Source organism: Staurois parvus, unplaced genomic scaffold (assembly GCF_062004578.1).
Source record: "Staurois parvus isolate SC_StPar_1 unplaced genomic scaffold, SC_StPar_1.0 ptg000130l, whole genome shotgun sequence".
NCBI lineage: Eukaryota > Metazoa > Chordata > Amphibia > Anura > Ranidae > Staurois > Staurois parvus.
In genome coordinates, this window is record NW_028317926.1 from 4670012 (window position 1) to 4686873 (window position 16862).

At 44.1% G+C, this 16862-nt stretch overlaps 1 protein-coding gene across 1 annotated transcript in view; it reads right to left on the minus strand.

Annotated features, from left to right (window-relative positions):
* The window catches only part of ACAD11 (acyl-CoA dehydrogenase family member 11), a 155051-nt gene extending 138356 nt beyond the window's left edge, over nt 1-16695 (minus strand). Inside the window, exons 1-5 of the mRNA XM_089672531.1 lie at nt 16458-16695; nt 7291-7390; nt 3715-3840; nt 3407-3568; nt 1436-1600 (exon numbers count right to left, since the gene is read on the minus strand). Coding sequence (XP_089528657.1) covers nt 1436-1600; nt 3407-3568; nt 3715-3840; nt 7291-7390; nt 16458-16597 — 693 coding nt within the window. The 5' untranslated portion in view covers nt 16598-16695. The remainder of the gene's footprint in view (nt 1-1435; nt 1601-3406; nt 3569-3714; nt 3841-7290; nt 7391-16457) is intronic.
* Between the last annotated feature and the right edge of the window lie 167 nt (nt 16696-16862).

Below are 16862 nucleotides of genomic sequence, written 5' to 3' on the forward strand. Positions count from 1 at the left end.
AACTAAAATTTTATCATTTTCTTCACACAACTAGAGCTTTCTTTTGGTGGTATTTAATCACCGCTGGGGTTTTTTTTTTTGCTAAATTAACAAAAAAAGACCAAAAATTTTGAAAAAAAACACGTTTTTCTTTGTTTCTGTTATAAAAGTTTGCAAATAAATAATTGTTCTTCATAAATTTAGGCCAAGATGTGTTCTGCTACATGTCTTTGGTGAAAATAACCCAAATTAAGATGTATTTTTTAGTTTGTAGGAAACTTATAGAGTTCACAAACTATGGTATAGATCTGAATATTGATCAATCCTGACGTACTGACAGCCAATCTAATTTCTTGAGGTCCAAGAATGTCAGAACAGTACAAATATCCCCCAAATGACCCCTTTTTGCAAAGTAGACAGTCCGACGTACTTCATAAGAGGCATGGCGAGTTTTTTGAAGTTGTATTTTTTTTGTCATAATTTTTCGGAAAATTAAAAAATTAAAAAAATTAATTTCACTATTTTTTTTTTTACATACTGTCACCAGTGCAGTACAGTGTCATCATATAACTGGCATAGCGTTGAACAGGGACACTGACTGGTGACAGTATGAAAAAAAATATATATATATATTTTTAAATTTTTTTATTATTTATTATTAATTTTTTTTTTTTTTTTTTTTAAGATTTTCTTTTCATATTTCACTATGACCAAAGTAGTACAATGTTACCATAGTAACATTGTACTACTTTGGGGAAGTGATCAGTATTTTTGTATTTTTTTTTGTATACAATTTGCTTATAGCAAAGAATTACTTTGCTATAAGCAAGCATTTACCTGAATGACATCGATTTATTCAGGGTTTTTTTTTTTTTTGTGCTTAGCTGTGATTTGGCCACAGCTAATCACATGACATGTGCATGTGATTAGCTGTGACCATTCACAGCTAGACACTAGTATACAATGGATGGCATGAATGAAGCCATCCATTGTATACAACTGTCATGTGACCTGCTGTGAGTGGTCACAGCAGGTCACATGGTACCGGCAACTGGGGCCGATACTCAGATCTGTCATCGGCCGTGTCCGAGCTACACGGCCGGTGACAAATCGCGCCACTGCACGGCTCTGCAGGAGCGCAATCTGCGCATGTGCGGGAGGACGCCATATGGCATCCACCCGGAACGCTGATGACATTTGCCGGCCGCCATTCGGCCATAGGGCGGGCGGCAAATGGTTAAAGACCACTTATGCTATGGTGTGAATAAGCCCTAACACCTAATTACATACTATGTAACCCCCTGGTTGAGGGCTCTGTTTACTACAAGCAATGATGTGCGGACTGTCATGCCATTGTGATGAGAGGTTGAGATATTTTATTCATACACATATCTTTTTTTTTTGTACATTCAAATGCATGATTAGAATATCTTTTTTTTTTAACAAAATAATTTACCTCAGTGGGATGGAAAATGATATTGTCAATCCTAAAATCACCATGGATAAGGCACTCTTCATTGTCATTGCTTGGCAAATTATTCATAAGCCAGTCAGCTAACTGGTTCATTGCTGGGATATCAGTGTGTGCGGCGCGGTCATACTGCTTCTTCCATGTGGTTACCTGTAATGGATTTACAGAAAGTAAGGCAGTGAGATATACAATAGCATTACATCCAGCATTGGAATAGTGCATTTGCTGAATTTTGAGATCAGGTATACAATAAAGTAAAGTAAAGAGCAAAGTGCATGCTTGTATTTACTGTGTTAAAGCCTAATTTCCTTCAATGCCGGGACAAGGACCCAAGATGAAAAGCCCCTCCTCTCCCATAAGCTGTGAACTACTTCAGAAACACAGTAATAATCACATTACTTCACAGTCTCTAGACAGCAGGCAATCCATTTGCTAGAATGTGGACAGGCACCTCTCATCGGTGATCAATTTCATCCTGATAACACGGTTGTTTGTCCGGCACGGATTACAGACCCAACAACATCAGTGAGAAGGGTGGTAAAAAGACTGGTGGGAGACTTGCATAAAAAGTGGCTTCAGTGAACCGTCATTATTAATAGAACTGGCAGAGAAGAAGATCATAGGACTGTGGAGTAACATTAATAATACTTTGTAGTCGCAAGTGGAAGTAAATGTTGATTATTTTTAATTTGCTCAGAGAAAGGCTGGTTGCTCTGGGGGCACCTGACAGGAGGGGGGACTCCAGAAGAGGTGAACCGGGGCTGCTCTGCACAAAACCATTGCAAAACCATTGCACAGAGCCGGTAAGTTTGACATGTTTGTTATTTAAAAAAAACTGAGCCTTTAGTATTGCTTTAATGTTGTTGGTTAAATTTTGCTTTCATAGAATTTAATATTGCATATGAGTATTTCATATTTGCTATTTCTAGCCAGTAGCTAGAACTCCAAGTTCATTTTCACACGTGTACCTGATTAACTTTAACTGCTGTGATGAAATAAAACATTGTTTATAGGACAGCATAGCTTAACTTCAAACTACAGGCACTATTGTATGGGTCAAAAGAATGGCTTCTGTTCCTGACATGCTTTGTTAACCTCAATACAGTGTTTAGATTAAAGAGAGACAATTAAATATTGCATATGCTTATTTCATATTTACTATTTTCAGACGATAGATGGAGCTTTGAGCTTATTTTCACATGTATACCTGACTAACTACAACAGCTTTGCTTACAAAAAAATAAATAAATGAATACAACTACAAGCACTACTGTAGGAGTCAAAGGAATGGCTTCTACTCCCTCACTGCTTTGTATATCTCAGTGTGAATTAGAGAGAGATAGCCTCAAAGGAAAAGCATTTTTTAAAGAAAACTCATAATGCCCTTAGTGTCCTGCGTGAACTTTGTATTGATTGTTTACCTTCAATACACAAATGTATATAAATCAGTATAAAACTTCTATTGAAAACCTTGTAATCTTAACACAGATTTTTAAATTGATCCAAAACCACTGGTGCTCCTATTCACACCTGTGAATTTTCTCAAATATGCTTTTAATAATCCTCAATGCATGACAAAAACATACCTGCAGTATTTTTGGAGCACACCTCAAGGACTAGTGCATTCACATCTTTGTCCAGATGCCTTTCTTTACACTGTATATGTATGTTAGGATGCAATTTAGAATGCATCATAATGGACATATACAGGGGCGGACTGACAACTCATGGGGCCCCCGGGCAATCGGGGATCATGGGGCCCCTGTGTCCTTGCCCAAACTCAAAAAAGCCTATGAAAAAGGTACCAGGGGCATCTCATGGGGCCCCCTACTGACCCCGGGCCCTCGGGCAGTGCCTGGGTTTCCAAATGGTCAGTCTGCCCCTGGACATATACCAGATGAATGAGCGTGCGCGAAAAGGGCCCTTATAGCGTACATTTATGTAAGTTCTCCTCACCTGTCTCTGGCAGTATCCTTTTCCTTTGCCATACCCTGTAAGGTTTAGCTTGTATATATTAAAAGAATGGAGCCTGGAGAGCGTTTCAGTGAGAGCAACATACAGCGCTGATCTCTCTGCAGGGCGGACATTGGCGAGAGTGGCATCTCGGAAAATACGACCCTGTAAAAGGGAATGCAAATCTAGTTTTATAAAGTTGCAAAAAATGTAGTAATAGAACAAAAAAAAGAAACATCCACTTAAAAATAGCAGAGTTTTGTGAAAGCAGGTAAAGCAACATAATCTAATACTTATGTGACACGGCTAACCTCCACATGTGCCATCACATAGAATTCAGTTCCAATCACTGTCAGATCATTACAGTAGAATAAAGTCTTCGGTACCGGGAATCCAGCACCAAATAACGCTTTTTGTACTTCATATTCTCGTTCAATCTAAATACATAAAAAACAAAATGTCATTCTTGGTTTAAAGCAGAATCGTTAGCACATTCATTTACAGCAGAGGAGCACATTCATTTACAGCAGAGGGACAGTGAGAACATATACAGGGAGCTTGACATATGATCTTAAAGAGGAACTGATCTATGGAAGTTGTGTCCAAAAAACAGGCAGATGGCAAAGGACTATTCACTGGTATTGTATATGGCCTCCCTGTAGCTAATCATTTTCCATTACTGACCTACAATACCTTGTTCTGCACTGTATTTCTGTGCAGATAATGACATCTTGGTAGAGGCAGGGCTTTGTTTCCTCATTATAGAGCCTCCAGCACGGAGAACAGTGATTGATGCAGTAGTGACATCTACAAATCTCATGAGACTAGCAATCATAGACAGCAGAGCCTTAGATCTCACACTACAGATATACAGTTATAAGGCTACAGACACAAGAGTGCTTAGGTACCCTCACATACAAGGGGTACTTTTATACTTCTGCTAAATAGAGAAATCAGAAACCCTAGAGCACGGGTGTCAAACTGGCGGCCCTCCAGCTGTTGCCAAACTACAAGTCCCATGAGGCATTGCAAATTTGACAGTTACAAGCATGACTCCCAAAGGCAGAGGCATGATGGGACTTGTAGTTTCGCAACAGCTGGAGGGCCGCCAGTTCCACACCCCTGCCCTAGAGAATAAAATAGCGGTAGTTCTAATTTTTTATGTCACACGATATTATCACAAAGGTCTAGGAAACACATAATTTCAGTAAAAAAATACACTTATGTTTATTTTAGGGTACAAAAAGCAATAAATTCAATAAATTTGTAAAATATAAAAGATGAGGTTGCATCGAGTAAATAGATATCCAACATGTCAAACCTTAAATTTGCGTGTGCTCGTGAAACGGCAACAAACTTTAGTACCCCATGTTTTCTATAGGTGACGCTTTTAAAGCCTCTGATAGGTCATCAGTTTAACGTTACGGAGGAGGTCTGGTGCTAGAATTATTGCTCTCATTCTGGCGTGTGTGGCGATATTTAACATGTGTAATCACAATTGTCGTTTTCATGTGTGGGCGTCCCAGCACGTGCTTTTATGTTTGTGTGTGCGTACATATGTAGGGGTGGGGGGGGGCCTTGAAAAATCTGGGGGGGTTATATGCTTGGGTGTAACTTACATTTTTAAATAAATAAATACTTTTTTGACAGTTTTTTTTTTAAATCCCATAGGTGACAAAAAGTCCCCTATGGTATGATTTTTTTGGTGACGGGGTCTCTTTATTGAGACATCCAGGGTCTGAAAGACCCTGCATGTGTCCCCTGTGCTCCTCTGAATGTAATGCAGTCCACATCGCACTTCATTACATTCTTTCCAGGCCTCGATGGCCGTGAATCTGTCAACGGAGACCAGGAAGTGATGTCACATCACTTCCAGGTCAAGACAAGAAGGGGAGGGGAGCGGATATGTCCGGTCTCCTCCCTCTTCTATACCCGCATCCTGACATACCACCAACACCCACTGACTGGTCCTGGGCCCGCAGATGGGCAAGCGGAGCCCAGGACATATAGCGGGCAGAGGGGCGGTGGCTGGTGCTGTGAGCTGTGTGGCAGCAATCAGGCGCAGCGATGCCGCCCGAATGCTTCCACCTGACAGATGAGCCCTACTGCTTGTTCGCAGCAGGGCTAAAGGCAAAAAAACCCTATCTGCCCGACACCCAGAACTACATGTCCCGGGCGTCGAGCTATATGAATTGCACATCCCTGGTACTGAAGTTTGTCGCCAGTTCACGGGTGCATAAAAATTTAAGATTTGACATGTTGGGTATCTATTTACCCAGTGCAACCTCACCTTTTTTATTTTACAAAAAAATTGGGTACTTAGTTGTGTTTTTGTGCCCTAAAATTTACTTTAGTGCGTTTTTTACTGAAATGTTGTGTTTTCTAGATCTTGCGTGAGTAATATTGTGTGACCTCCCTTGAAATTACCAAGTGAGAAAGCTGTCTCATTGTAAATAAGACAGCTGCCTGATTTTTACATTTCAATAAATAAAAAAAATAAAAGCCATAAATCACTTATAATTGCCCACCTCATGGGACCGGCAGGGTAAGTATAAGTCATTTATAGCATATTTTATTCTGCCATTTTATACTTTGAACAGAAAATAAAGCTTTGTTAGTTAAAAAGAGGCTCCCAACTTTTTTAGCTGGCTTCTAGAATCAAAGCAAATTTGTCAAGCCCTGTTATAATGTAAGTGCAAAGCGTTTTAATAAATAGCAATAGTGGTGTGACCCTCCTGCGCTCCAAATATTGTGTTTAAACAATTAAACAAATTAAATATATGAACCCCAAAACAGCTGCTAGCATTAAATCATATACCAGTGATCAAGTGAATATAAACCATATAAATGCTGCGCTACATTCAAATCAAAGTGAATGTGGAATCCAATGACACAAATCCAATATAGTGACAATAATATGGAAATAAATATATAAGTGCTTGATAGTAACAAAAATCATCAAATCAAACACCCAAAAGATGAAAAAACAAACACTTAAATCTATACGCATGTGCATAAATTACACATACATATAGTTACATCACACGTGCAAATGTGAAGTGAAATAATATTTACTTATTAAGCGCAAAAAAAAGTCCAATATATAGATGTTAAAGGTGAAAAAATGTAAACGGTGTTTCCAATAATATTATAAAGTGACCACAGGTGAAACAAATCGTGCAGGTATCTGAGTGTAGATAGAACTTGTGAATCCAACCACCTTCTGGATTAGCCTCTCACTTCATCACTTCGACCCTTGCGGATCAAAGAGCAATAATGGATCCCTCTCACAGATCCTCCAGGCACCACAGCACTCCAGAAACGCTTTTCAGAATTCAATATTCCCACTTAAACTCTTCTCCAGGTATAGATGAAATATCAATCTCAGCCTTCCAGGTCATCATGTATTCCAAATTCAAGGGTATCGGTCATGTTAACATCGCTTGTAACCCGTAGAAAGGCTATGACCGTCAGGTTCTCATTGTGTCCGCACAAAGACTTCCCCTCACCCAGGACTCTGTGACAGGCTTTACACAGGTAAAGGGAAAGAATCTCGTTCCCACAAAACGTTTTAATAAATGATGCTTTATTGAGATCACTGGCACACCAGTCACCTAAAGGGGCCCAATAACCACATTTACCAGAGCCAGGGGAAACAAAACAAACATGACAAAACGAACTACTGGATGGTCAGAAACACCAATCAACTGGGGATGAGAGGGAGGGACTTTTTAATCTTTTTTTGGTTTGTGTTTCCTATTGAAAGCAGAGCCAATCACCTCTCACATAGTTTCCCTGGAAGATGATTTGGGAAAAAATAGTCTACTATCACTTTGAGAAAACAAGCTACAATAATGGCGTTCAAACATCTACAAACTCTACCTTACCCGATGAGCTCCTGGCAGAAGTTGGCCATGAGGTTTCTTTCGAAGAACAAATTTATTTGCACCCTTTTGCAGAAAAAATGTAGGGTTGGATTGGCCTGATCTAGAAAAAAAATGAAAAGTTTCTCATTTTTGAGTCATAGCACATGGCAATATTTTTTGCAGAGCAGGTGATGTGGGAAATTATTGGTATTCACCAGAGATGAGCTTGGGCATGTTCAAATGCTTCTCCAAACCTACTTGGCTGAGATCGCCAGGAATCTGTCACCTGTATACTTGTGGCTGGGGACAGGGAATGCCCCCACTGCAGATGACTAGCCATGACAGATGACAATTTCCTGGTGGGCTCGTCCATATAGGTTCGGAAGAGCATATATGATGTCACTATATGTGAGGCTCTGGATTTATGGGCAAAACTACCTACTGGGAAAACAGAACATGAGAAGCATGTTTTTTTGTTTTGGATAGAGAAAGGAACGGTAAACCCCCTTTTAGGTTTTCCCTGCCATCTCTGTCCCATTGGGGAGATTTCACTTCCTGCCCCATAGACACATCCAAAAGTAAGTGGAAATCTCTCCAAAATGAGAAATATTCTGTTTCATACATTTGTCATTACAAGTGTTCTTATTGAGGGCATTTGATGCGCATTACGTTGCACGTTAGCGTATGTTGTCTTAAGACAGTCCATTGAAATGAATAGGCTGCCAATGCACAAAGGCATCCTGAAATTCCAACATGAGCTGCTTTTTTTTTTCTTTACGCCATGTACTACTACCCAGTGCTGTGCAGTTTGCTGTAATATCAGTGCATTGCCTTTTACATTTGAGTGCCATTCAAAATGAACAGCAACACAATGCAGTAACCCATGTTATCTGCTTTACCACAACACATATGCCTAAATGAGCCCTAAAAGATTTTCCTTCCATTTATGTTTCAGTGACATTTCTATGTATGAATGACAGAAGGGAATACCCATAGAGTATAATGGGAAGCAAAATATAAACTGATTTGTGCATTGAGTTTGGGTATAATAGGAAGCAAGATGTGATCTGGAGTCAGAACCACTCAACATACCAAATAAATGCACTGAAATCATTGTGTGGTGCGAGATCATACACTGGAATCATTGTGCGGTGTGAGATGAGACACTAAAATCAGCGTGCAGTGCAAAATCATGCACTGAAATCAATGTGCAGTGCAAAATCATGCATTGAAATCAGCAAACTGAGACACTGAAATTAGCGTGCAGTGGGAGATTCTGCACTGGAATCAGTGTACAGTGCGAAATCATTCACTGGAATCAATGTGCAGTGCAAGACCATGCACTGAAATCAGTGAGATCAGACTCTGAAATCGATATGCAGTACAAGATCAGACTCTGAAATCAGCATGCAGTGTAAGATCAGGCACTGAAATCAGTGTGCAGAGCGCTGATACACTGTACACTAATTTCAGGTGCCTGATCTCACACTACACACTGATTTTAGTATATGATCTTGCACTGTGCAGTGCGAGATCAGGTACTGGAACCAGCGTGCAGTGCGAGATCAGGTACTGGAAGCAGCGTGCAGTGTGAGATCAGGCACTGGAATCAGTGTGCAGTGTGCGATCAGGCACTGGAATCAGCGCGCAGTGTGCGATCAGGCACTGGAATCAGCGCACAGTGCGAGATCAGGCACTGGAATCAGCGTGCAGTGCAAGATGAGACATTGAAATCCAGCGTGCAGTGCACGACCATTCACTGAAATCAGCGTGCAGTGCAAGATCAGACACTGGAATCAGTGTGCAGTGCGAGATCATGCACTGGAATCAGTGTGTAGTGGAAGATGAGACATTGAAATCCAGTGTATGACCATTCACTGAAATCAGCGTGCAGTGCAAGATCAGACACTGGAATCAGTGTGCAGTGCGAGATCAAGCACTGGAATCAGCATGCAGTGCAAGATCAGGCACTGGAATCAGTGTGTAGTGGAAGATGAGACATTGAAATCCAGTGTATGACCATTCACTGAAATCAGCGTGCAGTGCAAGATCAGACACTGGAATCAGTGTGCAGTGCAAGATCCGACACTGAAGTCAGTGTGTAGTGTGAAATCATGCACTGAAAACAGCATGCAGTTCGAGATCAGACACTGAAGTCAGTGTGCAGTGCGAGATCATGCAGTGGAATTCACGTGCGGTGTGAGATCATGCACTGGAATCAGCATGCAGTGCGAGATCATGCACTGGAATCAGCATGCAGTGCAAGATCAGGCGGGAAAATTGAGATTAAGCGAGATTATCTTTGCTTTCTAAAAATGAGAAAAGGTAGATGACAGAAGGGAATGCCCAGAGAGTATAATGGAAAGCAAAATATGAATTTGTTTGCAGGTAAACCTGAAGGGGACATTCCCCGAAAGCTTGTCCTCAAAATTGTATGTTAGTGCAAATAAAAAAAGTATCACGGACAGTACTCAGTTGTTTCTGCAGGTAAACCTGAGAAACAGCAATTTAAACTTTACCACAGGTGTTTCATGAATTGAGTAGCAGATTGTAAATTTGAAATTATTTGTGATTATAGCTGTTCTCTATAGGCCAGATGAATGACACAAAGGAATGTCCATAAATTATCATGGGAAGCAAGATGTGACTTGACACCAGAACCATTCAACATATCAAATAAATCCTTAGCAGACATACTCTCCAAGTTCAGTGTCGATGTTTAGGAGATTAAGCGAGGTTATCATTGTTTTCCATAGAAGGACAAAAGGTGAATAACACAAGGAATTCGTCCATAGAGTAAAATGGGAAGCAATTTGTGACCTGGAGTCAGAACCATTCAGCATACCAAATAAATCCTTAGCATACATACTCTCCAAGTTCAGTGGTGATGTTTAAAACTGAGATTAAGCAGGACTGTCATTGCTTTCGATGGAATGACAAAGGCGAATGAAAGAAGAGAATGTCCATTGAATATACTCTGCTCAAAAAAATTAAAGGTACGCCTTTTAATCAGAGTATAGCATCAAGTCAATTAAACTCCTGGGATATTGATCTGGTCAGTTAAGTAGCAGAGGGGGTTGTTAACAACAGGTGCACTAGATGGGCAACAATGAGACGACCCCCATAAACAGGAATGGTTTTGTAGGTGGAGGCCACTGACATTTATGTCCCTACTCATCTTTTCTGGCTGTTTTTAACTAGTTTTGCATTTGGCTTGAGTCAGTGTCACTACTGGTAGCATGAGGCAATACCTGGACCCTACAGAGGTTGCACAGGCAGTCTAACTCCTCCAAAATGGCACAATAATATGTGCCATTGCCAGAAGGTTTGCTGTGTCTCCCAGCACAGTCTCAAGAGAATGGTGGAGATTCCAGGAGACAGGCAGTTACTCTAGGAGAGCTGGACAGGGCCGTAGAAGGTCCTTAACCTAACAGCAGGACCGATATCTGCTCCTTTGTGCAAGGAGGAACAGAATGAGCACTGCCAGAGCCCTACAAAATGAGCTCCAACAGGACACTGGTGTGAATGTCTCTGACCAAACAATCAGAAACAGACTTCATGAGGGTGGCCTCAGGGCCCGTCGTCCTGTAGTGGACCCCATGCTCACTGCCCGGCACCATAGAGCTCAATTAGCATTTGCCATTGAACACCAGAATTGGCAGATCCGCCACTGGCGCCCTATGCTTTTCACAGATGAGAGCAGGTTCACCCTAAGCGCGTGTGACAGACGTGAAAGGGTCTGGAGAAGCCATGGAGGTTATGATGCCTGTAACATCGTTTAGCATGACTGTTTTGGTGGTGGGTCAATGATGGTCTGGGGTGGCATATCCATGGAGGGACACACAGACCTCTACAGGCTAGACAATGGCACCCAGACTGCCATTAGGTATCCAAATGAAATCCTTGGACCTATTGTCAGACCCTACACTGGTGCAGTGGGTCTTGGGTTCCTACTGGTGCACAACAATGCCCAGCCTCATGTGGCGAGAGTATGCAGGCAGTTCCTGGAGTATGAAGGAATTAATACCACTGAATGGCCCCCAAGCTTGCCTGACCTAAATCCAATAGAACACCTCTGGGATATCATGTTTTGGTCCATCTGACACCGCCAGGTTGCACCTCAGACTGTGCAGGAACTAAGTGATGCCCTGGTCCAGATCTGGGAGGAAATACCTCAGGACACCATCCATCGTCTCATTAGGAGCATGCCCCGACGTTGTCAGGCATTCATACAAGCATGTGGGGGCCATACAAACTACTGCATCATTTTTTCACTTTGATTTTTGGGGTGTCTTTGAATTCAGTCCTCTGTAGGTTAATAATTTTCATTTCCATCAAACGATGGGGCATCCTTACATTCCTAACACATTACCCAGTCCATATCAGTATAGATATCCAGCATGATATTTTCCCCATTGAGATCTGATGTGTTTTCAAAGTGTTCCTTTACTTTTTTGGAGCAGTGTATAATGGGAAGCGAAGCATGAATGTATTTGCAGACAAATCTGTGGGATTATTATAGTTATATAGGAACGACAAGGGTGAAGGGAATGGCCATACAGTATACTGAAAAGCAAGATGTGATTTGAAGAGAAAACTATTAGGTGTATAAAATGCCATAAAAATGGCAGCTAACATACTCTTCAAATTCAATGGCGATGTTTAAAAATTAGATTTAGCGGGATTATCATTGCTTTCCATGGAATAAATGAAAGGTGAATGACAAGACAATGCGAGATCAGGCACTGAAATAAGTGTGCAGAGTGACATCATTCACTGAAATCAGTGTGCAGTATGAGATTATACACTAAAATCAGTGTGCAGTGCGAGATCATACACTGAAGCCAGTGTGAGATTATTCAGTAAAATCGGTGTTCAGTGCAAGATCATGGACTGAAACCAGTGTGCAGTGCAAGATTATACACTGAAATCACTGTGCAGTGCGAGAACATTTACTGAAATAAGTGCACAGTGCAAGTTCATGGACTGACATCAGCATGCAGTGAAAGATCATGCACTGAAATCAGTGTGCAGTGCAAGATGAGACTCTGAAATCGGTGTGCACTGCGAGATCAGGCACTGAAATTAGAATTCAGTTCGAGATTTTACAATGAAATTAGTGTGTAGTGCAAGGTCAGGTGGGAAAATTGAGATTAAGCAGGATTATCATTGCTTTCTGAGAATGAGAAAGGTGGATGACAGAAGGGAATGCCCATAAATATAATGGGAAGAGAAGCAAAATATGAATTTATTTGCAGACAAACCTGAAAAACACAGCAATTTAACCTTTACCACAGGTGTTCCCCGAGTAGCAGACTTTAAGATTGGAATTATTTGGGATTATAGCTGTTTTCTATAGAAGGACAGAATAGAAGGACAGATAAATGACACAAAGGAATGTCCATAGATTATCATGGGAAGCAAGATGTGATTTGACATCAGAACCATTTGACATATTAAATAAATACTCTCCAATTTGGCGATGTTTATAATTGCTGTGTTTCTCATATTTGCCCAGAAATAAATTCATATTTTGATTCCCATTATATTCTATGGTCATTCCCTTTTGTCTTTCACTCTTGTCATTCCATAGAAAACAATAGTGGTCCCACTTCATCTCAATGTTAAACATCACCATTGAACTTGTAAAGTAATTCCACGATCAGATAATCGGATGACTTATCGTTTTTGTTGCATGCTGGTCTCATGTAAAAAATTAAGAGGTTACTAAAGTTACAAAAATTCTTCTATGACAGAATACAACTTCGGAAGTGATGTAATGTATTGTAATGTATTATTTTGTTTCCGAGCATGCGTGGTCTTGGTCTCTCAATTTTTTTCGGATAAATACTTTACTTATTAAAACAAAAATCGTTTGCATGGTTATCGCACGAGAAATATTTTTTGTGCTTGTTCCTTCAGATATTGCCGCATGAACTGTCGTGTTCGTCTGTTGAAAGCTGCCAGATTTTTGTACGATCCCTCCGAAAGCGATTTTTGTCATCCGATTTTCTGACCGTGTGTACGGTCAGAAAATCGGTCTAAGTCTGCTAAGGATTTATCTGGTATGTATGTTGGTCAGGTCACATTTTGCTCCTTATTATACTCTATGGACATTCCATTGTATCATTCAGCTTTGTCATTCCATAGAAAACAGCTATAATCCCAAATAATTTCTATTTTACAATCTAGCGATGGTGCTCAGAGTTAGGTGGGGGGGTGTAGATAAGGGATGGTGCTCAGAGGTGGGTAGGGGGTAGAGATAAGGGATGGTGCTCAGAGGTGGGTGTGGATTGGAGATAAGGGATGGTGCTCAGAGGTGGGTGGGGGGTGGAGACAAGGGATGGTGCTCAGAGGTGGGTGGGGGGGGTGGAGACAAGGGATGGTGCTCAGAGGTGGGTGTGGATTGGAGACAAGGGATGGTGCTCAGAGGTGGGTGGGGTTTGGAGGCAAAGGATGGTGCTCAGAGGTGGGTGGAGAAAAGGGATAGTGCTCAGAGGTGGGTGGGGATTGGAGATAAGGGATGGTGCTCAGAGGTGGGTACAAGAGATGGTGCTCAGAGGTGGGTGGAGACAAGGGATGGTGCTCAGAGGTGGGTGGGGGGGTGGAGACAAAGGATGGTGCTCAGAGGTGGGTGGGGATTGGAGATAAGGGATGGGTGGAGACAAGGGATGGTGCTCAGAGGTGGTTGGGGGGGTGGAGACAAGGGGTGGTGCTCAGAGGTGGGTGGGGATTGGAGACAAGGGATGGTGCTCAGAGGTGGGTGGGGTTTGGAGGCAAAGGATGGTGCTCAGAGGTGGGTGGAGAAAGGGGATAGTGCTCAGAGGTGGGTGGGGATTGGAGATAAGGGATGGTGCTCAGAGGTGGGTACAAGAGATGGTGCTCAGAGGTGGGTGGAGACAAGGGATGGTGCTCAGAGGTGGGTGGGGATTGGAGACAAGGGATGGTGCTCAGAGGTGGGTGGGGATTGGAGACAAGGGATGGTGCTCAGAGGTGGGTGGGGGGTGGAGACAAGTGATGGTGCTCAGAGGTGGGTGGGGATTGGAGACAAGGGGTGGTGCTCAGAGGTGGGTGGGGATTGGAGACAAGGGATGGTGCTCAGAGGTGGGTGGGGGGTGGAGACAAAGGATGGTGCTCAGAGGTGGGTGGGGGGTGGAGACAAGTGATGGTGCTCAGAGGTGGGTGGGGATTGGAGACAAGGGATGGTGCTCAGAGGTGGGTGGAGACAAGGGATGGTGCTCAGAGGTGGGTGGGGGGGTGGAGACAAGGGATGGTGCTCAGAGGTGGGTGGAGACAAGGGATGGTGCTCAGAGGTGGGTGGAGACAAGAGATGGTGCTCAGAGGTGGGTGGGGATTGGAGACAAGGGATGGTGCTCAGAGGTGGGTGGGGATTGGAGACAAGTGATGGTGCTCAGAGGTGGGTGGAGACAAGGGATGGTGCTCAGAGGTGGGAGGAGACAAGGGATGGTGCTCAGAGGTGGGTGGGGGGTGGAGAGAAGGGATGGTGCTCAGAGGTGGGTGGGGATTGGGGATTGGAGACAAGTGATCGTGCTCAGAGGTGGGTGGAGACAAGGGATGGTGCTCAGAGGTGGGTGGGGATTGGAGACAAGGGATGGTGCTCAGCGGTGGGTGGGGATTGGAGACAAGGGATGGTGCTCAGAGGTGGGGGGGGGGGTAAAGACAAGGGATGGTGCTCAGAGGTGGGTGGGGATTGGAGACAAGTGATGGTGCTCAGAGGTGGGTGCGGATTGGAGACAAGGGATGGTGCTCAGAGGTGGGGGGGGTGGAGACAAGGGATGGTGCTCAGCGGTGGGTGGGGATTGGAGACAAGGGATGGTGCTCAGAGGTGGGGGGGGTGGAGACATGGGATGGTCCTCAGAGGTGGGTGGGGATTGGAGACAAGTGATGGTGCTCAGAGGTGGGTGGGGATTGGAGACAAGGGATGGTGCTCAGAGGTGGGGAGGGGGTGGAGACAAGGGATGGTGCTCAGCGGTGGGTGGGGATTGGAGACAAGGGATGGTGCTCAGAGGTGGGTGGGGACAAGGGATGGTGCTCAGAGGTGGGTGGGGATTGGAGACAAGGGATGGTGCTCAGAGGTGGGTGGGGATTGGAGACAAGTGATGGTGCTCAGAGGTGGGTGGAGACAAGGGATGGTGCTCAGAGGTGGGAGGAGACAAGGGATGGTGCTCAGAGGTGGGTGGGGGGTGGAGAGAAGGGATGGTGCTCAGAGGTGGGTGGGGATTGGGGATTGGAGACAAGTGATCGTGCTCAGAGGTGGGTGGAGACAAGGGATGGTGCTCAGAGGTGGGTGGGGATTGGAGACAAGGGATGGTGCTCAGCGGTGGGTGGGGATTGGAGACAAGTGATGGTGCTCAGAGGTGGGTGCGGATTGGAGACAAGGAATGGTGCTCAGAGGTGGGGGGGGTGGAGACAAGGGATGGTGCTCAGCGGTGGGTGGGGATTGGAGACAAGGGATGGTGCTCAGAGGTGGGGGGGGTGGAGACATGGGATGGTCCTCAGAGGTGGGTGGAGATTGGAGACAAGTGATGGTGCTCAGAGGTGGGTGGGGATTGGAGACAAGGGATGGTGCTCAGAGGTGGGGAGGGGGTGGAGACAAGGGATGGTGCTCAGCGGTGGGTGGGGATTGGAGACAAGGGATGGTGCTCAGAGGTGGGTGGGGACAAGGGATGGTGCTCAGAGGTGGGTGGGGGGGTGGAGACAAGGGATGGTGCTCAGAGGTGGGTGGGGACTGGAGACAAGGGATGGTGCTCAGAGGTGGGTGGAGACAAGGGATGGTGCTCAGAGGTGGGTGGGGATTGGAGACAAGGGATGGTGCTCAGAGGTGGGTGGGGACTGGAGACAAGGGATGGTGCTCAGAGGTGGGTGGGGGGTGGAGACAAGGGATGGTGCTCAGAGGTGGGTGGAGACAAGGGATGGTGCTCAGAGGTGGGTGGGGATTGGAGACAAGGTTGCCTCGGAAGGGGGATGACCTGAACCTATTCTCTGAGAAAAAAAACAGCCCTGTCTGTAGCCATGGTGGATGTCACATCTAGCACACAGTTCTCTGTTCTTCTGCCATCCTCAGTCAGTGTTATAAAGTGTGACATTCCAGGTAGAAGACATTGCTGGACTATCCCCCCTGTAATACTATGACGGGTACAAGGAGCAGAGCCGTGCACCGTCCTTACCTGTACTGTCTGACAATGAGGGGTTCCCCTGGGCTGGAGCTGAAGCCTGGCAGGTGGGTGCTCAGGTATCCATCCAATCTCTGCTCATCAAACCTGTGTTTAGCTCTCACTTCACTGGTGTCAGCCTCCACCTTCGCCATCTTACTCCTCAACAGAACTCAGGGTAAAGTCCTCCTCTGATCACTGTTATTGTAACTCTTTACCTTTAACACATTTTTATCTCTACAACGGCTGTTAATAAAGCTCGCCGAAAAAAAAAAATGAACGGAAAAACGCAACTCTGGTACTACTGTACACAGGGAGGAGGCTTCGGCGGCCATATTGGAAGCTGGCAGCTGCCTTTTATTGCAGTCATTCTTAATAGCGCGCATTAATAGTTGTGGGGTTTATTGTAATGGTAGACGT